Below are 15,346 nucleotides of genomic sequence, written 5' to 3' on the forward strand. Positions count from 1 at the left end.
TCCTCCCCTTTATGGAGCCCAGACACCCAAGCCCCCCGGCCGGGTGTGGGGGGAGTTGCGAGCTACCGGGCCCCCCCCCCCCCCCCCCCCCCCCCCCCCCCCCCCGTAGTGTGACGAGTCCGGTCCTCCCTGCCGCCAGTGCCTCGACCTGAAAGTCGAGTGCACCTTCAATCGAGAAATGAAACGGCGTGGCCCACCGAATAAGCACGCCGAAGCCGCGAAGGCAGCCAAGCGACCAAGACTGGAACCGAACCTGGGCCCGTCACCCCACACTGCTGCAAGCACCCTGATCTCCATCGCTGCGAATCCCGGGTCTGCCGTGATCGGGAGCGCGCTGGATGCCGAGCTGATCGCCCCGTGGCCGGTTCTAGAGCTCCTGGTGGACGACTTCTTCACCTACATCCACCCGCTTACCCCGTTCCCACACGAGCCCACCTTCCGAGAGTCGTTCCGGAACCGAGAAGACCGCACTAGCTGCGAGTTCCTGGCCCTGCTCGCGAGCATGATCGGCTTCCTGGTGGCCTCGTTCCCTCGGACGGCGAGGCTCCACCTCAAGAAACAGCACAGCGGCAACCTTTTCCCCCGTGCAATCACCATGATAGAGAGGTGCCGTCTCGTGGCTCTCGAAGCGCGGGGTCCTCTGTTCACAAGCAAGGACGAGGTCACAGTCTACGATGCTGCTACGAGTTATTTCCTGGGAGTGGCTGCTGCCTACACCATGCATTACAAGATTTGTCGCAGATTCATGGCCGAGACCATGAACTTCATTCGGGAGCTGGGCTATCACCGACCCCCTGACGTGGGCTCTTCCATGTTTCATGTCACTTATCGTGGCCCGGGGTTTGACCATGTCAAAGACCAGATTGGGAAACGTATCTTTTGGGTTATGTTTCTGGGTATTCGGTAAGACATCCCCCACCCTGGTGTTGTGTTACCCGAGAAGCACATGGCATGCTGATCCGTGGTCAACCTGTAGTTCTGTTTCCCAGCTTGGAACACACACAGAGATAGCTCTCCCCCCACCAACGCCGAGCGACCCCTACCCCGAGTTTCCCGCAGAGGTGGATGACCAGTATATCCTGCAGCATCAAATTCTCGGCCAGCCAGAGGGGACGATCTCGCTTCTGACCGGGTTCAACCAGGCCATCAAGATCTACATGACGATGAATGGCTTGGTTAGTGTTGAGCTGTCGTACGGCATTACATCTCTCCCCTGGCCAGACCAGAAGAACATGCTCGTCGACTGCCTGCAGGCCGCCAAGCAAGTCATGGATGACCTGCCTCGGGAGCTGACCCTGGAGACTTCCACACCGCAAGGCGGTGGTCCTTCCTCATCCAGCACGGGTACCCCCAACGCGTTTCCCGCTCCTTCGTCCGACATGTTCGACGACGCCCCCGGCTACCAATACCAGCCGCCAGCCTTCCCGGCGGCGCAGCCTCCCAACGACATCAGGCACGTCATCGTGGCGCACCCCATGCGCCGCAGACTCTTACAGTACGAGATCCAGAAGGCCAACATCTACGCGTCCCAGCTGGCCACACGCTCGTACTACGTCGAGCGCTACCTCAACCTCCGCGACGTCCACCGGGAGCACTCGCGCAACCAGGCGGTCTACGCGGGCGGCGGCGGCGTCAACGGCGGTTTTGGCTCTGCGGACGATCACCAGGGCAACAAGGACGCAGTCGCGGCGGCGGCGGCGGCTGTGCACGCGGCGGCGGAGCAATCGGACCCCGTGGACGGGGCCATGACGTCAGAGCGGGAGCACATCGTGCACAACCTGGTCGAGGTGCTCACGTCGATCCCGCAGCGGAACCTGGAGCCCAACGGGGCATCGGTCATCACCAAGATCCGGCAGGTGGCGTCGACGCTCCTCAACGACGCGCCCGAGCGCAAGGGCCCCGTCGCCGTCAAGGCGGACGAGTACCTGCACGGCTTCGTCGGCATCCTCATGCGGCTCGAGAAGACGGGGCCCGGGACGGGCAGGCACGGCGGGCAGTTCGGCGGGGCCATGTCCGGGGGAGGGGGCGCCATGACGCCGCAGGACGAGGAGGATGAGCTGCGCAGCTGGGCGGACCTTCGGGAGTTCCAGCTGCGGCTTATGCAGCACGGAGGGTTCTTGGGCATATGAAACCTCCTGACTTGCCTCGTGGTTTGCAGAGGTGCCGCCAGCATGGGCGGCGAATTATCCTCCGTTTATTGCTGAACAAGCATTACTATTACGATAATATTGGGTCACATTTTCTTATTTTGGTGGTCTACATTTGTCTTCCTCTCGTCCTCACCGCCGTCGTTGTCTCTCGGTCGATGTCCCAATCTTGCTCCGTTCGGGCCTAGGTGCCGGACAAGGAGACCAGTCTGCCCAACGGGGAAACGGTGTGATGAAGCAGACGGGCGACGTTATTTTCTCGAGTTGCAGATTCAACGGCGTCATAAGGTACTCAAAAATAGTGTCGGTAGATAGAGAGGCAATAACAATGTTTGCCTGCATCGGCCCCGATTCCTACCTCGCCTGGAGACTTGCCGAAACATGCATGTTGGCGACTTGATCTAGCAAGGCTCGCGGTGACGTCAATCATAAATGAGAGTTCGTCCGTGGGGCTCTTCTGGCTTCGTGACGCGCATGGCGGGTTCTTCCCCGCTTTTTTCTCCGTCGTAGTCTCCAACACGCTCGATATACAATCCATACTAATGCCACGCATGCACATACCCTTTATTCACATGACCTCACCCAACTACACGCAGAACCGATGGCGGCCCAGGGGGATCAAGTGAGCTCAACAGCGCAGGGGGAAGGCGAGCAATGGAAGTACAGGGCTCCCTACCAGGTCCACGATAACGGCGACGGGTTCGAGGCCAGGTGGAAGGGGCAGTGCCATTGTGGGAGGATCCAGTATCAACTGAGCAGAGACAGGCCGCTGGCGAGCAAGTACTGCCATTGCAGGACCTGCCAGCGGCTCCACGGGGTTGGTTTCCTGCCACTGGATCACTGGACTGGGCAAGGCTGACTGACACCCATACGTTGTACAGGCCCCTTTCCAATGGGCTGCCATCTTCCACAAGGAGGACATAAACTTCACCAACGGGCATGACGATCTGGGGTGGTACGACTCGAGTTCGATGTCAAGGACACACCACCTGCCCTGCAAGGTACAGTGTTCCTACTGCCGGACCCCGATCATGGACGAAGGGCGGAACATGATTCTGCTGTTCCCCACGCTGATCGAAGGCATCGACACCGAGGAGGGCAGGGAGGCGTTCAAGGCGCAATGCCACATCTTCTATTCCCAGCGCGTGGTTGACTTGAAAGGCGATGGCTTGAAGAAATTCAGGGGCTTGGATGGCCAGAGCGCGTTAGTGGACGATAACGGGGAGGAGATAAAGGAAGTCGATGATGTAGATGGTGGTGAGAAGTTGTAGTTCGGCGAGGTCGACGCCCCGTGGAAAGGATCAGATCAGTTGGGGAAGAAATAAGAAAAACCCCGAGTCAATCGGAAAGCAAATATCATGCATGTTAAATGGCCTACATATGAACTGGATATCAGGCGAGGAAGAGCGATCCTCGCCTCGTCGAGATGGAATGACTGGTTAATTATCGATCAGTAGCTCAGAACCAATCGAAGAGCCCTTGTTGGCAACGTGAGGGCGAACGCCGAGCCCGTGGAAGCGCCTCAATTCCAGACCATGTGTGCCCCCTCGACTTGCATGCAATTGCGTGCATGATGCAGCACCGCACTTCGGAGAAATACGGTCGCAGTTGCGGGTCGAGTTACGATTTGGTCCGGCGCGGTCATCGGCGAGAGGCGACAAGCAGAGGAAGGAACAGTAGGGCAGGAAATCGAAAATGGCTCAACTCTCGGGGGATCGGGCATTGAGTGTCGCGGCTCGGCTCTATTCTTGCATCTTGCATTCTTCGGCAGCCCCCCGCCGTTGTGTTAAGGGAACCTTGATTCAGCCTGATATGACGCTGCATCTTGTCTGGCGCAAGATCTGGCCCAACTCTGCTCCTCTTCCATTCCATTCCCCTGATCCATCCAAGGGTGGGGCAATTGGGGGGGGGAGGGGGGGTTGGTCTAGCCAAGGAACAATTAGAAAGTAAAAAAAAAAACACAACAGCCATTACGTCAGGGAGATGTCAAAGCTCCCAGTGTTCCTGCCCTGTGTCACATGGCAGACGCCTCGAGATCAGATCTGAACGCACCAACCAGCAACAAGATGTTTTCGTGCAAAGCCCTGGTTTTGATCGTGATACAACCGACACCTGGCTTTTCTCACAGTGACACAGCTGTGGAGAGACTGTAAATTCGACACAACCTCAAAGAACACATCACTCGCCACCAGCACCTTTCTCTCGCGAGATTGCGGGATTACGGGATTGCGGCCAGCAACAAGCGGCTCACAGGTACTAATTGCCAGGTATTGTTTGCGCCCAACTATTTCGAGATTGCCCCACCTTCAACAGGCCTAGAACCCTGCCGCCAAGTGGCTGCCACGCTTCGTCCTGGGCAACTCGCTGACCGTCACTTGCTCCTCCCTTCTCTTCATACTTTCGTCCTCGTCCCATCGCACTTCCGCCCTGTGGTACCTACCTATTCTTTGATTTCGTTTGTCTGCATTCCTCTGGAATCTCATAAGCTCTTCTCCCAATCCCCGATCCTTCGCATTTGTTCCGAGTGCTCGTCTTGCAGAATCCCTGCGGCTGACAGCCCCTCCCCCGCCATTCTTAGCAATCCGACGTCAGCCATTATGGAGAAGAAAACAGCAGCGACAGGAGACCGTCCTCAAGAGCAGCCGCAGCAGCAAGGTCTGGATGACCGGCCGTCAATTCAACATCAATCAGAGTCCTCTCTCCCTCCTCCGCTCCGGGAGTCGGTCACAAATGTTCCTGTCACTCCTGACATCGGCCCCCAGCCTTACGACCCGGGTGAGGCAGCTAAGAAGGGGCGCAAGGACATGAGCAGCGCAAGTGATCCTCTGCAAGCTCAGCACGGCATTCCTTCTTTGGCTGGTTCAAGTGCCCCAGCTCCTCAGAGTCCGAGCCAGGCTCCACAGCTCCCTGCTGGTGTCGAGTCGGATGATGATATCCTGCAGCGCACGAGCCTGGGAGCTGCAGGTGATACCGAGTCCCTCTCAGAGATTATGGCCGCCAACCAGAGCCTTGCATTGAGTGGGAATATTATTTCTGCTACTTTCAACATTCCTCACTCGCTCAAGTATCACAAGGGAGCCGATTGGGTGAGTAGCTCTAGGCCCCCCACCGGGATTTGGATCAGGGCAGCAACATGCTTAGTGGCCGGGTTGACTGACACATATATTCTCCCCACAGGAACTGAAGCCTCGCCGCGGTCAATCCGCCCTCTTCGACTCTTTCTCCTACCTTTCCTCCGACGATACCCCCTGGAACCACACGGTTGTTGCTTGGACCGGCGAGATCGAGGAGGTACCGGATCTCCCGTCACCGCCGAAGACGCCTCCTTCCACAACTCTCGGGCTCTCCTCCCTCAATGTGCTCTCCGCACCAGTCCCAATCGATGGCGTGCGCCCGGCCCCCTCCACCCCCCATGTCGACGGATTGTGGATTCCCCGAGAGGACCAGCAGCGGCTGGAGCACCAACTGGCAAATGATAAGAGAATCAGGATGGTTCCCGTCTGGCTGGCGGACGACGAGGAGGGCCCACCCGGAGTGACCCTCAGGGACCAGACGAGATGGAGGCGGTATGCCGAGCACGAGCTCTATACGCTCCTCCACTACAAGCAACACGAGCCGACGGACGGCCGCAAGGAACGAACACAGTGGGCCGACTACTACCGGATGAACCAAAAGTTTGCCAATAAGATCCTCGAAGTCTACAAACCAGGCGACATCGTCATTGTCCACGACTACTACCTGATGCTGCTCCCCAGCATGCTCCGCCAGCGGGCGCCCCACATGTACATAGCCTTCTTCCTACACTCGCCTTTCCCCAGCAGCGAATTCCTGCGCTGCCTGTCGCGCCGTAAGGAGATCCTCGAGGGCGTGTTGGGATCGACGCTAGTGGGGTTCCAGAGCTACAGCTACTCTCGCCACTTCTCCAGCTGCTGCACGCGAGTCCTGGGCTTCCCGTCAGACGCGACGGGCGTGGACTCGTACGGCACTCGGGTCCAGGTCGGTGTCTTTCCCATCGGCATCGACGCCACAAAGGTCGAGAAACTGGCATACAGCGACGAGGTCAACGAGAAGGCCGAGGCACTCAAGAAGCTGTACAGCGGCCTCAAGGTCATCGTGGGCCGCGACCGGTTGGATAGTGTTCGAGGTGTTGCCCAGAAGCTCGAGGCATTTGAGCGCTTCTTGGAGAGGTACCCCGAATGGCGCGAGAAGGTGGTCCTGATCCAGGTCACCTCGCCCACGAGCATAGAGGCAGAGCAGGAAGATCCGGACAACAAGATTGCCAGCCGCGTCAATGAGCTCGTCATGAAGATCAACGGCATGTATGGCTCTCTCGGCTTCTCGCCCGTGCAGCACTATCCGCAGTACCTCAACCAGACCGAGTATTTCGCGCTCCTTCGGGCTGGCGATATCGGCCTTATAACGTCTGTCCGAGACGGCATGAACACGACCTCGCTCGAGTACATCATTTGCCAGCGCGAGGCCGCGGGGCCCCTGATACTCTCGGAATTCAGCGGGACGGCCGGCTCCCTCAAGGACGCAATCCATATCAACCCCTGGGATCTGTCCGGCGTGGCGGCTCAGATCAATAACGCCCTGACGATGTCGGACGAGGCGCGCCACGCCATGCAGCGGAACCTGAATGCCCACGTCACGACGCGCAACGTCAAGGTCTGGATCTCGGCCTTTGTGCGCCGTCTAATCCAGGTCCTCGGAAATAGCAGCAACATCGTTGCGACGCCGCTCCTCGATCGTGCAGCCATGCTCCGGCAGTACCGTGCTGCAGAGAAGCGTCTCTTCATGTTCGACTACGACGGTACCTTGACGCCGATCGTGCGGGAGCCTAGTGCGGCCATCCCCTCGGAGCGAGTCATCCACACGCTTAAGACCCTAGCGGCTGACCATCGCAACGCCGTCTGGATCATCTCGGGACGCGACCAGGAGTTCCTGAACCAGCATCTTGGCCATATCAGAGAGCTGGGTTTCAGTGCCGAGCATGGCAGCTTCCTACGCGAGCCCGGGAGCACTGAGTGGGAGAACCTCGTGGAGAAACTCGACCTGAACTGGCAATCCGAGGTGATGGATGTGTTCCAGAAGTACACGGACAAGGTCCCTGGTGAGTTTTACCCCTTAACCCCACGCATGTGCATGCTTTCCTTCTTCGCTATAGTCTCCTGACATATGTTCTCGAAACAGGCTCGTTTATCGAACGCAAGCGATGCGCCTTGACCTGGCATTACCGTCTTGCCGATCCCGAGCAGGGTCTCCACATGTCGCGCGAATGCCAGACAGAACTGGAGCGGAATGTCACTCGGAAATGGGGCGTCGATGTCATGACGGGTAAGGCCAACCTCGAGGTCCGCCCCACATTCATCAACAAGGGCGAGATTGTCAAGAGACTCATGGCCACCTATTTGTCGGACATGGAGCAGGCGGCCGGCTCTCCAACCCGGGGAGATAGCACCACCACTAAGGGGGCCGGATTCGCCCTCTGTATGGGCGACGATTTCACGGACGAGGACATGTTCCGCGCCCTCAACGGGCTCTCGACGCCGTCGGACAGCCCATCCGCCATCGATGCCGAGGCGTGCTTCACCGTCACCGTGGGTGCCAGTACGAAGGTTACCCTGGCGAGGTGGCACCTCCTCGAGCCCGAGGACGTCGTCGAGTGCGTGGCCCTCCTGGCCAACGTCGGAAGCGGCGGTGGCGGCGCTGTGAGTGGCGGCGTGCTAAGCATGGGCGAGGTCAACCTCGGGGCCTTGAGCGCCGTCGAGGGCCACATTCCGAAGTGATTGACGAAGTCACAGATTGATTGTTCGGGGCAAACTGCAAATGGTCAGGGAGCAAGTGCCTTCCTCCGCCACTAATCGACGGCGGCCCCGGTGGGGTGGCGAGCAGGCTATAGAGCACAAATCAGCAGGCATCAGTAGGCATTGGGGAGGGTTTGACCTATAGACATAGCGTGGTGTGACACGGTTTAGCATGATTTGGCCGACAGGCAAGGATCGTTGAGTCTGCAGCGCGGGTCGTGCTATTGATGCCAGACCTATGCAGCGTAACCAGACCCAATGGGGTTGTCCACATTGTACTTCCACTTGTTTAATTAGCCTTCCTGGCTTCAGTCTTGTCTATTTTTCGAACAGGGTTATACACCTGAGTTGTAACTCGAGGCTCCTTGCTTGTTCCCGCTGGTTCGTGTTCAGATGTGCTTGACCAGGTGATTAATCACGAATGAAACACCAGGCAAGGAACCATATACCGTCCCCAACCTCGCAAGCTTGTACTGCTATACTGTGAACCATGTTTTGGACTGCCAATTGCGTCTCATTGACGCCTCATTACGAGCAGGTAGAGTAGAGTTAGAAACTATCCACATTTATACTTACACCCAAGTGTCCAAAGAGTCCGCGATTAGCTATTTCCCCCTTTTCCTCCACCCCGAAGAGGTTCCGATCTACTCGCAGACAGCATTTATCTCGCAAGGCTTTGCATCCCCACGTATTCCCAGTACTTCCCCTTCATGGCCATCAACTCCTGGTGGTTCCCCTCCTCGACAACCGCGCCATCCTCGAAGACGTAGATGCAGTCCGCGTCGGCGATGGTGCTCAGCCGGTGGGCGATGGCTATCGTGGTTCGCCCCACGGACGCCGCGTTGAGTGCTTGCTGCACCACGGCCTCTGACTTGGAGTCGAGCGAGGAGGTCGCTTCGTCGAGCAGGCTGGTGTCTTCCGGTTAGTGTTGCTGTACGTGTGGTCTGACGGGGGTTGTCTGCTTACAGAATATTTGGATTACGCAGCAGGGCTCGGGCAATGGCCAGTCGCTGCCTCTGGCCTCCGGAAACCTGGCTGCCTCGAGATCCCACCAGTGTGTTGAGCCCGTCGGGCAGAGATTGCTTGTAGCTCAGTCAGCCGAACCGCACCCCTTCTCAGAAATGGCTCTCTGGGATGGGCAAACCATACCACAAACTCCCATATATTTGCCTCCCGGCATGCCTGCTCGATGGCCGGCAGCTCCGCATCCTCGTCACTGATGATGTTGTCCCGGATGGTCCCGCCGAAGAGGACGGCATCCTGCTCGACCAGCGCAATCTGCTTGCGGTACTGCTGGAGACGATAGCGGCGTATATCCAATCCATCGGCTAAGACCTGTCCGGAAAGTGGATCGTAGAACCGCTCCAGCATCCCTAAGACGGTACTCTTGCCGCTGCCGCTCGCGCCGACGATGGCTACAAACCTGCCCACGTCGGCCTTGAGTGTCGCCTTCTTGAGCACCAGCTGCCCGCCCCGATCCGCCCTCGACGGATACGCAAAGTCCACGTCCCGCAACCCCACATTCCCCTTAATCCCCCCCGCCGCCTCACCCACCTCCGCCTCGGCATCAATCCCAGGAACCGTCTCAACCAACGCCTTCAGCCGACTCGCCGCCTCCTGCGCACCAGCCAAGTCAGGCGCGAACGAGAAGATGCTCCCGGCGGCCTGGGCGCTATACGTAGTAGCGACAAAGCACACCAGGAACTCCCGCACCGTGTACTCCCCACCGGGCATCAACCTCACCCCGCCATACCAGAACACCAGCGCCGAGCAGAACAGCCCCACGGACTGACTAAACCCATACAGCGCAGCCAGCCCGGCGGCGGGCACCAGCCCCGAGCGGGTCTCGTCGCGCAACCGGCCGGCATACCTGCCCACCACGGCGTCGGCGATGCCCAGCGCCGCGACGGCGCGGATCCCTCGCACGGCCTCGGAGACGACGCCCGCGGCGCCGCCGCCGGCGCCCAGGTTGCGGCGCTCGAGGTCGGACAGGACGCGCATGCGGGCGTAGCCCGTGACGACGACGAGGGGCATGGTGGAGGCGGCGACGAGGCCGAGGCGCCAGCCGGACGCGACGGCTACGGCGAGGCCGGCGACGACGGCGGAGGCGGCGGCGAGGGCGGCGGCCAGGACGGCGCCGCTCAGGCCGTTGAGGCGGTCTGCGTGGTGGGAGAGCAGGGCGGCGAGGGAGGCGGGGGCGTTGGCCGGGTCGGCGAAGAAGGCGGCGTCCTGGCGGAGGAGGGCGGCGAAGGCGGTGGTGCGGGCGCGGGAGACGAGGCGGGAGGAGGCGTGGGCGAGGGGGATGTGCTGGGCTAGGCTGGTGGCGAAGATGGTGCAGGCGAGGAGGAATTGCATGCCGGACCAGAAGGGGACGGTGTGGTTGCCGAGGGTCAGGGTTGGGTCGGTCAGGGCGAGGACGAGGTTGCTGAAGAGGATTGCTGTCATGGGGTAGGCGAGGCCGCTGAACATGCTGCCGATGAAGCCGGCTATTAGGTAGGCCTGCTCTGGCTTGTTGAGCTTCCAGAGGAACTTGAAGAGCTCGTAGCGGGATGTGCGGGTGGGCTTTTGTGACGCCTCCGTGGCGGTTTCCTTGGTATTGAACTCCTTTGGGGCAGTGGCATCGCCTGTCTCGCTTCCTGAATCTGGATCGTGTGTCTTTTCAGCGACGTCTCCGCCAGCACCGGAATGGAGCGTCTGGTCGGCGACAAGGGATGCGTAGGCGCCCCCCCTCGCGAGAAGGTCATCGTGGGTGCCCTGCTCTTTAATCCTGCCGTGCTCGACGACGACAATCTTGTCGGCATCCCTGACGGTGGAGAGACGATGTGCGATCACGATGGTGGTCCTTCCAGCTGATGCGGCTTCTAGACCCGCCTGTATTGCGCTTTCTGATTTGGTGTCCAACGATGCAGTGGGTTCGTCTAGGAGGAGGATCTTTGGGTTTGACACGACTGCACGAGCAATTGCGATCCTTTGCCGCTGGCCGCCGCTCAGGAGGCTGCCACCCTCTCCAACAGAGGTTTGATACCCATTCGGAAGCTCTGATATAAAGGCATGTGCGTTCGCGATCCTCGCTGCTTCTTCCACGAGCTTGGTTTTCGTGGTATCATCGGCCTGTATGTGTGTTAGATTGAAACCCAGATGCACAAAAAAGTCCAAGTTAACAGACCGATCCGTGGTCAGATTCGATCAGCCCATAAGCGATGTTCTCGAACACGGTGGTGTTGAACAAGAAGCTCTCTTGAGAAACGACCTTGACCTGAGATCGAAGCCACTGAAGATTCAAGTCTTGGATGTTGTGTCCGTCGAGCAATATCTGTCCGCGAAGTGGGGAGTAGAATCGTTCCAGCAACGAGAAAAGACTCGACTTTCCCGAGCCCGACGGCCCTACGATGGCGGTAGTCTTCCCAGCCGGTATATCCAAGCTGAACTCCTCGAACACAAGCTGGTGTCGCCGGGATGGATAGACAAGCTTGACCTTGTCGAACCTGACGTGGCCATCCACCTTATCCAGACGTTTCCCACAACCCAACGGAGTCGTCGGTTTTCGGTCGAGGACAGCAAAAATCTGGTTGGCCGCAGCGCCAGCGGCACCAAAAGCCTGCAAGTGCGGCGCGACCGTGCCGAAGGCTACCCCAGCAATCGCCGATGCAAGGAGCACTGTGACGACCTGGGACACGGTCGCGTCACCGTTTGCCATGAAGCGTGACCCAGCCCAGCAGGAGAGGGCAAACGCGCCGAGCATGAACCACATCATGCCACCGATGAGGGTGCCCATGAGGGCCTTGGCGACGAAGTCCAGCTTCATTGGCTTGACGAGTGACGCGTCGTACCTTTTTGCGAACCGGTGCTGGGAACCGTACGCGATGACACTGCGAATTGACGATATGACTTCGTCGACTAGGATAGAACTCGAAGCGTACGCGTTGATGGAGCCGGTCTGGGCTAGCTTCATCCGGCCCCCAATAACGCCCATCCATGCCGTGATCAGCACAGGTAGACACAACATGACGAGGGCCAGCCGCCAAGAGGTGATGAAGGCAATGATCTCGGCGGCGAAGAGAGAACCCACGCCCGAAATTGTCAGGCCAACCTTCTGGGAGATGCCATCTTGGACGACGTTCATGTTAGCCGTGATGCGTGTGGCGATCTCGCCGGCGCCAAGGTTGTCGAAGAAGGCGACATCCTGGCGCAAGACGGCCTCTAGATAGGCAACTCGCATGCGCTTTGAGATACGCTGCGCAGTCCAAGTGAAGCCAAGGACGTGCAGGCTAATAGCAAGGAACGAGGCAATTCCTACGCAGAGGTTAGCGAGAAAGCAAACGGCCGAATGAGAAAAGGCGGTTTGCAGGAAAGTCGGACCAAGGTAGACGAAATACAGGACCAGACGGTGGACATGATTCACAAACACTTCTGCTCCTGCAGGATTCGTCGTGAAATCGGTAAACTTTCCAGTTAGGGAGCCGAACACGACCTAGCACAATGTCAACTCAACTCGAGGTAATGCTAAGAGAAGAGGATTGTGTGATAATATACCGTCATCAGGGGCATGGTCGAGCCCGCCACAATGGCCACCAAAGCACATGCCGCCATGACAAGAAGATCGAACCGATTGGCATAGCGGTAGATGGCCATATATCCGGCCTTGCTCGGAAGGATTTCTACCTGGCTGTCGAGGAGCTTGATTTCCGCTTCGTCAAGTCCCAGAGGATTGGGATCCGGTTCATCCCCGGCAGCCTTCTCGGCGTCTCGCGTCATGATTGACAGTATGGTGTTGTGTGATGTGATATGAGCCAACTCAAAAGGAAACGAGGGGAATATTGCGCTGAACCTGGTGGTAATGAACCCTGCTTTGCGTCGAGCAGAGGGAGAGGGAGAGGCCGGTAGAGAGACAACATGATGGCCAACGTTACCTTATATATCCACCTAATAATGGAGGATCAAGACTCCCACGCTAATGAGCTCCCAAATGACACGAGGTACGAGCTGACGACAAAACGGCATCAGTGGCATCTCGACGTTGATGGCATGCGATACCTGGGTTCATCCTGAGGATCTAATTGGCCGCCAGGGGGCCTAGGCGTCGTCTCGTTCCCGAATGGGAACGAGCTGGAGATTCGGAGCATGTGATTGGCCGGTCTTCCCGTCGTCATTGTCGTCCCCTCGCAGCTTTGGTCACGGCACAATGCAAAGCCCGCATTACCTCAAGCAAACACGTAATTATTCACCCAGCCCTGTGGACGACACCCGCGACTCATTTAAGACAGTCCCCACCCTCCCGTCTCGTTCCCATTTCGCTATGCGAGATATCACAGATTGAAACAGGACGACATGGAACACGACTCAAGTCCCGAAGCACCCATGATCTTCGTGGCTAGTGAGATCCCCGGTTTGGATGCCAACGATGGTGCTGGCAAGGGCCGTAAGAAGCGCCGGCACCAGAAAAGTCGACTGGGCTGTATCGCTTGCAAGCAACGGAGAGTCAAGGCAGGCAAATTTTTCAGACCGCAGTTGATGCCGTAACACAGCTGACGACAGATTCGATGGCTCAAGTGCGATGAGTGCTTTCCGTGCTCCAATTGTGCAAGGAGAAAGGAGAAATGCGTGCATCTGAAAACAGCCTACGCCGGGGACCCAGCTATTCGGACCCGTCCCAACCCTTCCAATCCCAGCTTGGACCCCGGAACTGAGGACGACACGCAGATTAACCTTCTCCATATGGAGCTGTTCCATCACTTTCAGACCGAACTTAAAGATACCCTTTCGTTCCCCCAGGTCTGGCCGCTGCTACTTCGACAAGCGTTCCACGTACGACGCCCCCAACTCCATTCCACTCAGTCTCGCGGTTCAGCGGCAACTAACAATGACTCGCAGGAACCGTATATCATGTGTACAATCCTCAGCCTGGCTGCAACACATTTGTCCATACTGCGGCCGGGAACACATCGCTACTCACGCGCTGCTCTCCGCCTTCTCGCCAAGTCCGCCCAGCTCTTCCGCGAAAACCTCTCGCGGCCCATAACACCGGAAAACTGCGACGCGCTAATGGGCACGGCCATCTTGATGCATTACCTGTCTTGGTGCAACCTCGGTTTTCTCGAAGACCAGCGCTCTGGCCTGCATGGCCTGGATCTCTCTCAGGACCAGCTCTTCCTGCTCAGCCCAGGGGTCCAGCACATCTTCTTCGAGGCCCTGCCCCTTTTCCTCAGCGCCCGGAGCGTGTTTGTGTCGGTCGCCCTCTATCGGCCTAGAGTGCGGATGGAGGATGCGGTTCGGCAAAGGGGAGGGAATCCTGACGAGCTTGTGTCGCTCTTTATGCGTCTGTGGGACGACCCTCGTTACGGGAGCGAGGAGGCGGACGACGAAGCAGCCGACTCCTCGGGAATCCCCGAGAAGAGCACATATCATTGCCAGGAAATGGTGGCGCTGTATAGTTCCCATCCGGAAGTCGCTGACATGCTGAGGGCCAGAGAGGTCATCATGGGCATCGATCCCTCAGCCACGCCGTCCCCTGATCCCAACACAGACGCCACCACCACCCTCCGCAGCGTCTCCACCACCCCCCGCAGCGTCTCCCCCTCCTCTCAGAGACCTCCCTTCCCCAGGACCCCGCGCGAAGCCTACGAGCGCGCGGCCCGCAGCCTCGCAGTCATCCTATGCTTTCCCCCACCGCCATCGCCCGGCGACGCGACCGCAGCAGCGCCGATGCAACCCGACTTTGAGCGCTTCTTCTTCTCCTTCCCCATCCTGCTAAGCGGGCCGTTCCTCGGCCTCGCCCGTGCCGGCGACGCGCGGGCGCTCGTCGTGCTGTTTCACTTCTACCGGGCGGCTCGCGTTCTGCTCACCTCCCGGGAGTCGTGGTGGGCGAGGGAGCGGAGCCACGTGCTCGAGGGGTTGATACTGCAGGAACTGAAGCGTCGGGGACTGGATGTTTGTTTGAGGCGATGAGGTAAAGACATGGTTGTGGGAATGTGGGCATTTCAACACTAATCTGCCAATATACTATGCATACAATGCAATGCGTGTAAGTTAAGCAATGAATCGCCGTTAAATTTTTTTTCAAGGTATCTAGCTGGAGAGATAACCTGCATGGCCAAACGTTTTCTTTTTTTTGCATGAGACCTCGATAATTTACCACTACCCGTCCTCCCACACTTCAACTCTTTCTCTTCAAGTCTTCTCACCTCGAACCAAACTCATACTCGCTTCTAACAACTCTCCAGAGACAAGAACAGCTTCAGACGCTATTCAGAGAGTTAAGAGTTAGATGCTCCAGATGCGTCGCCATGACGTATTCGAGCTTCACAGCTGTTCACTGACAAGGGATTTAAACGATCCCTTCTTCTTTCTCTGCCTAGAAAACGTAGAGTTAGCTGAAGGTGCATATTATGTTGC

At 58.3% G+C, this 15,346-nt stretch overlaps 5 protein-coding genes across 5 annotated transcripts in view; 4 read left to right on the forward strand and 1 right to left on the reverse strand.

The window, feature by feature from the left end:
• Nucleotides 1-2,584, forward strand: part of QBC33DRAFT_551424 (uncharacterized protein) — a 3,256-nt gene extending 672 nt beyond the window's left edge. The window contains exons 2-3 of the mRNA XM_060429181.1: nucleotides 110-903; nucleotides 977-2,584. Of these exons, the coding sequence (XP_060278973.1) occupies nucleotides 110-903; nucleotides 977-2,129 (1,947 nt within the window). The 3' untranslated portion in view covers nucleotides 2,130-2,584. The remainder of the gene's footprint in view (nucleotides 1-109; nucleotides 904-976) is intronic.
• Nucleotides 2,585-2,591: 7 nt separating this feature from the next.
• On the forward strand, nucleotides 2,592-3,664 carry QBC33DRAFT_551429 (Mss4-like protein). Its single transcript, XM_060429182.1, has 2 exons — nucleotides 2,592-2,964; nucleotides 3,029-3,664. Exons 1-2 carry the CDS (start codon nucleotides 2,749-2,751, stop codon nucleotides 3,416-3,418), a joined length of 606 nt encoding a protein of 201 aa, XP_060278974.1. The 5' UTR covers nucleotides 2,592-2,748; the 3' UTR covers nucleotides 3,419-3,664.
• A 1,080-nt stretch (nucleotides 3,665-4,744) lies between these two features.
• QBC33DRAFT_460878 (trehalose-phosphatase) lies at nucleotides 4,745-7,936 on the forward strand (the record flags this gene model as incomplete). The annotated part of the gene is made up of 3 exons (XM_060425012.1): nucleotides 4,745-5,233; nucleotides 5,325-7,260; nucleotides 7,341-7,936. The coding sequence occupies 3 exons, from the start codon at nucleotides 4,745-4,747 to the stop codon at nucleotides 7,934-7,936; spliced, it is 3,021 nt and encodes a 1,006-aa protein (XP_060278975.1).
• A 518-nt stretch (nucleotides 7,937-8,454) lies between these two features.
• On the reverse strand, nucleotides 8,455-12,971 carry QBC33DRAFT_481025 (multidrug resistance protein 1, 2, 3). Its single transcript, XM_060425343.1, has 5 exons — nucleotides 12,488-12,971; nucleotides 11,121-12,425; nucleotides 9,104-11,065; nucleotides 8,921-9,036; nucleotides 8,455-8,862 (listed from the first exon to the last, which is right to left on the reverse strand). The coding sequence occupies exons 1-5, from the start codon at nucleotides 12,707-12,709 to the stop codon at nucleotides 8,616-8,618; spliced, it is 3,852 nt and encodes a 1,283-aa protein (XP_060278976.1). The 5' UTR covers nucleotides 12,710-12,971; the 3' UTR covers nucleotides 8,455-8,615.
• A 144-nt stretch (nucleotides 12,972-13,115) lies between these two features.
• Nucleotides 13,116-15,059, forward strand: QBC33DRAFT_257191 (uncharacterized protein). Its single transcript, XM_060423071.1, has 3 exons — nucleotides 13,116-13,438; nucleotides 13,490-13,759; nucleotides 13,826-15,059. The coding sequence occupies exons 1-3, from the start codon at nucleotides 13,283-13,285 to the stop codon at nucleotides 14,897-14,899; spliced, it is 1,500 nt and encodes a 499-aa protein (XP_060278977.1). The 5' UTR covers nucleotides 13,116-13,282; the 3' UTR covers nucleotides 14,900-15,059.
• The last annotated feature ends 287 nt before the right edge of the window (nucleotides 15,060-15,346 follow it).

The sequence above is a fragment of the Phialemonium atrogriseum genome (assembly GCF_030411735.1).
Source record: "Phialemonium atrogriseum strain 8032-3 unplaced genomic scaffold QBC33scaffold_38, whole genome shotgun sequence".
Taxonomy (NCBI): domain Eukaryota; kingdom Fungi; phylum Ascomycota; class Sordariomycetes; order Cephalothecales; family Cephalothecaceae; genus Phialemonium; species Phialemonium atrogriseum.

What these genes read in the sequence shown, in the direction of transcription:
- QBC33DRAFT_481025 (XM_060425343.1), bottom strand. Translation starts at nt 12,709, where the DNA reads ATGACGCGAGACGCCGAGAAGGCTGCCGGGGATGAACCGGATCCCAAT. An exon ending in TCGAATCTGACCACGGATCG is followed by an intron (nt 11,066 to 11,120) that starts GTCTGTTAACTT and finishes ACACACATACAG; the next exon opens with GCCGATGATACCACGAAAAC. An exon ending in CTGCGTAATCCAAATATTCT is followed by an intron (nt 8,863 to 8,920) that starts GTAAGCAGACAA and finishes GGAAGACACCAG; the next exon opens with CCTGCTCGACGAAGCGACCT.
- QBC33DRAFT_551429 (XM_060429182.1), top strand. Translation starts at nt 2,749, where the DNA reads ATGGCGGCCCAGGGGGATCAAGTGAGCTCAACAGCGCAGGGGGAAGGC. An exon ending in CCTGCCAGCGGCTCCACGGG is followed by an intron (nt 2,965 to 3,028) that starts GTTGGTTTCCTG and finishes TACGTTGTACAG; the next exon opens with GCCCCTTTCCAATGGGCTGC.
- QBC33DRAFT_257191 (XM_060423071.1), top strand. Translation starts at nt 13,283, where the DNA reads ATGGAACACGACTCAAGTCCCGAAGCACCCATGATCTTCGTGGCTAGT. An exon ending in GCAAGCAACGGAGAGTCAAG is followed by an intron (nt 13,439 to 13,489) that starts GCAGGCAAATTT and finishes AGCTGACGACAG; the next exon opens with ATTCGATGGCTCAAGTGCGA. An exon ending in TACTTCGACAAGCGTTCCAC is followed by an intron (nt 13,760 to 13,825) that starts GTACGACGCCCC and finishes AATGACTCGCAG; the next exon opens with GAACCGTATATCATGTGTAC.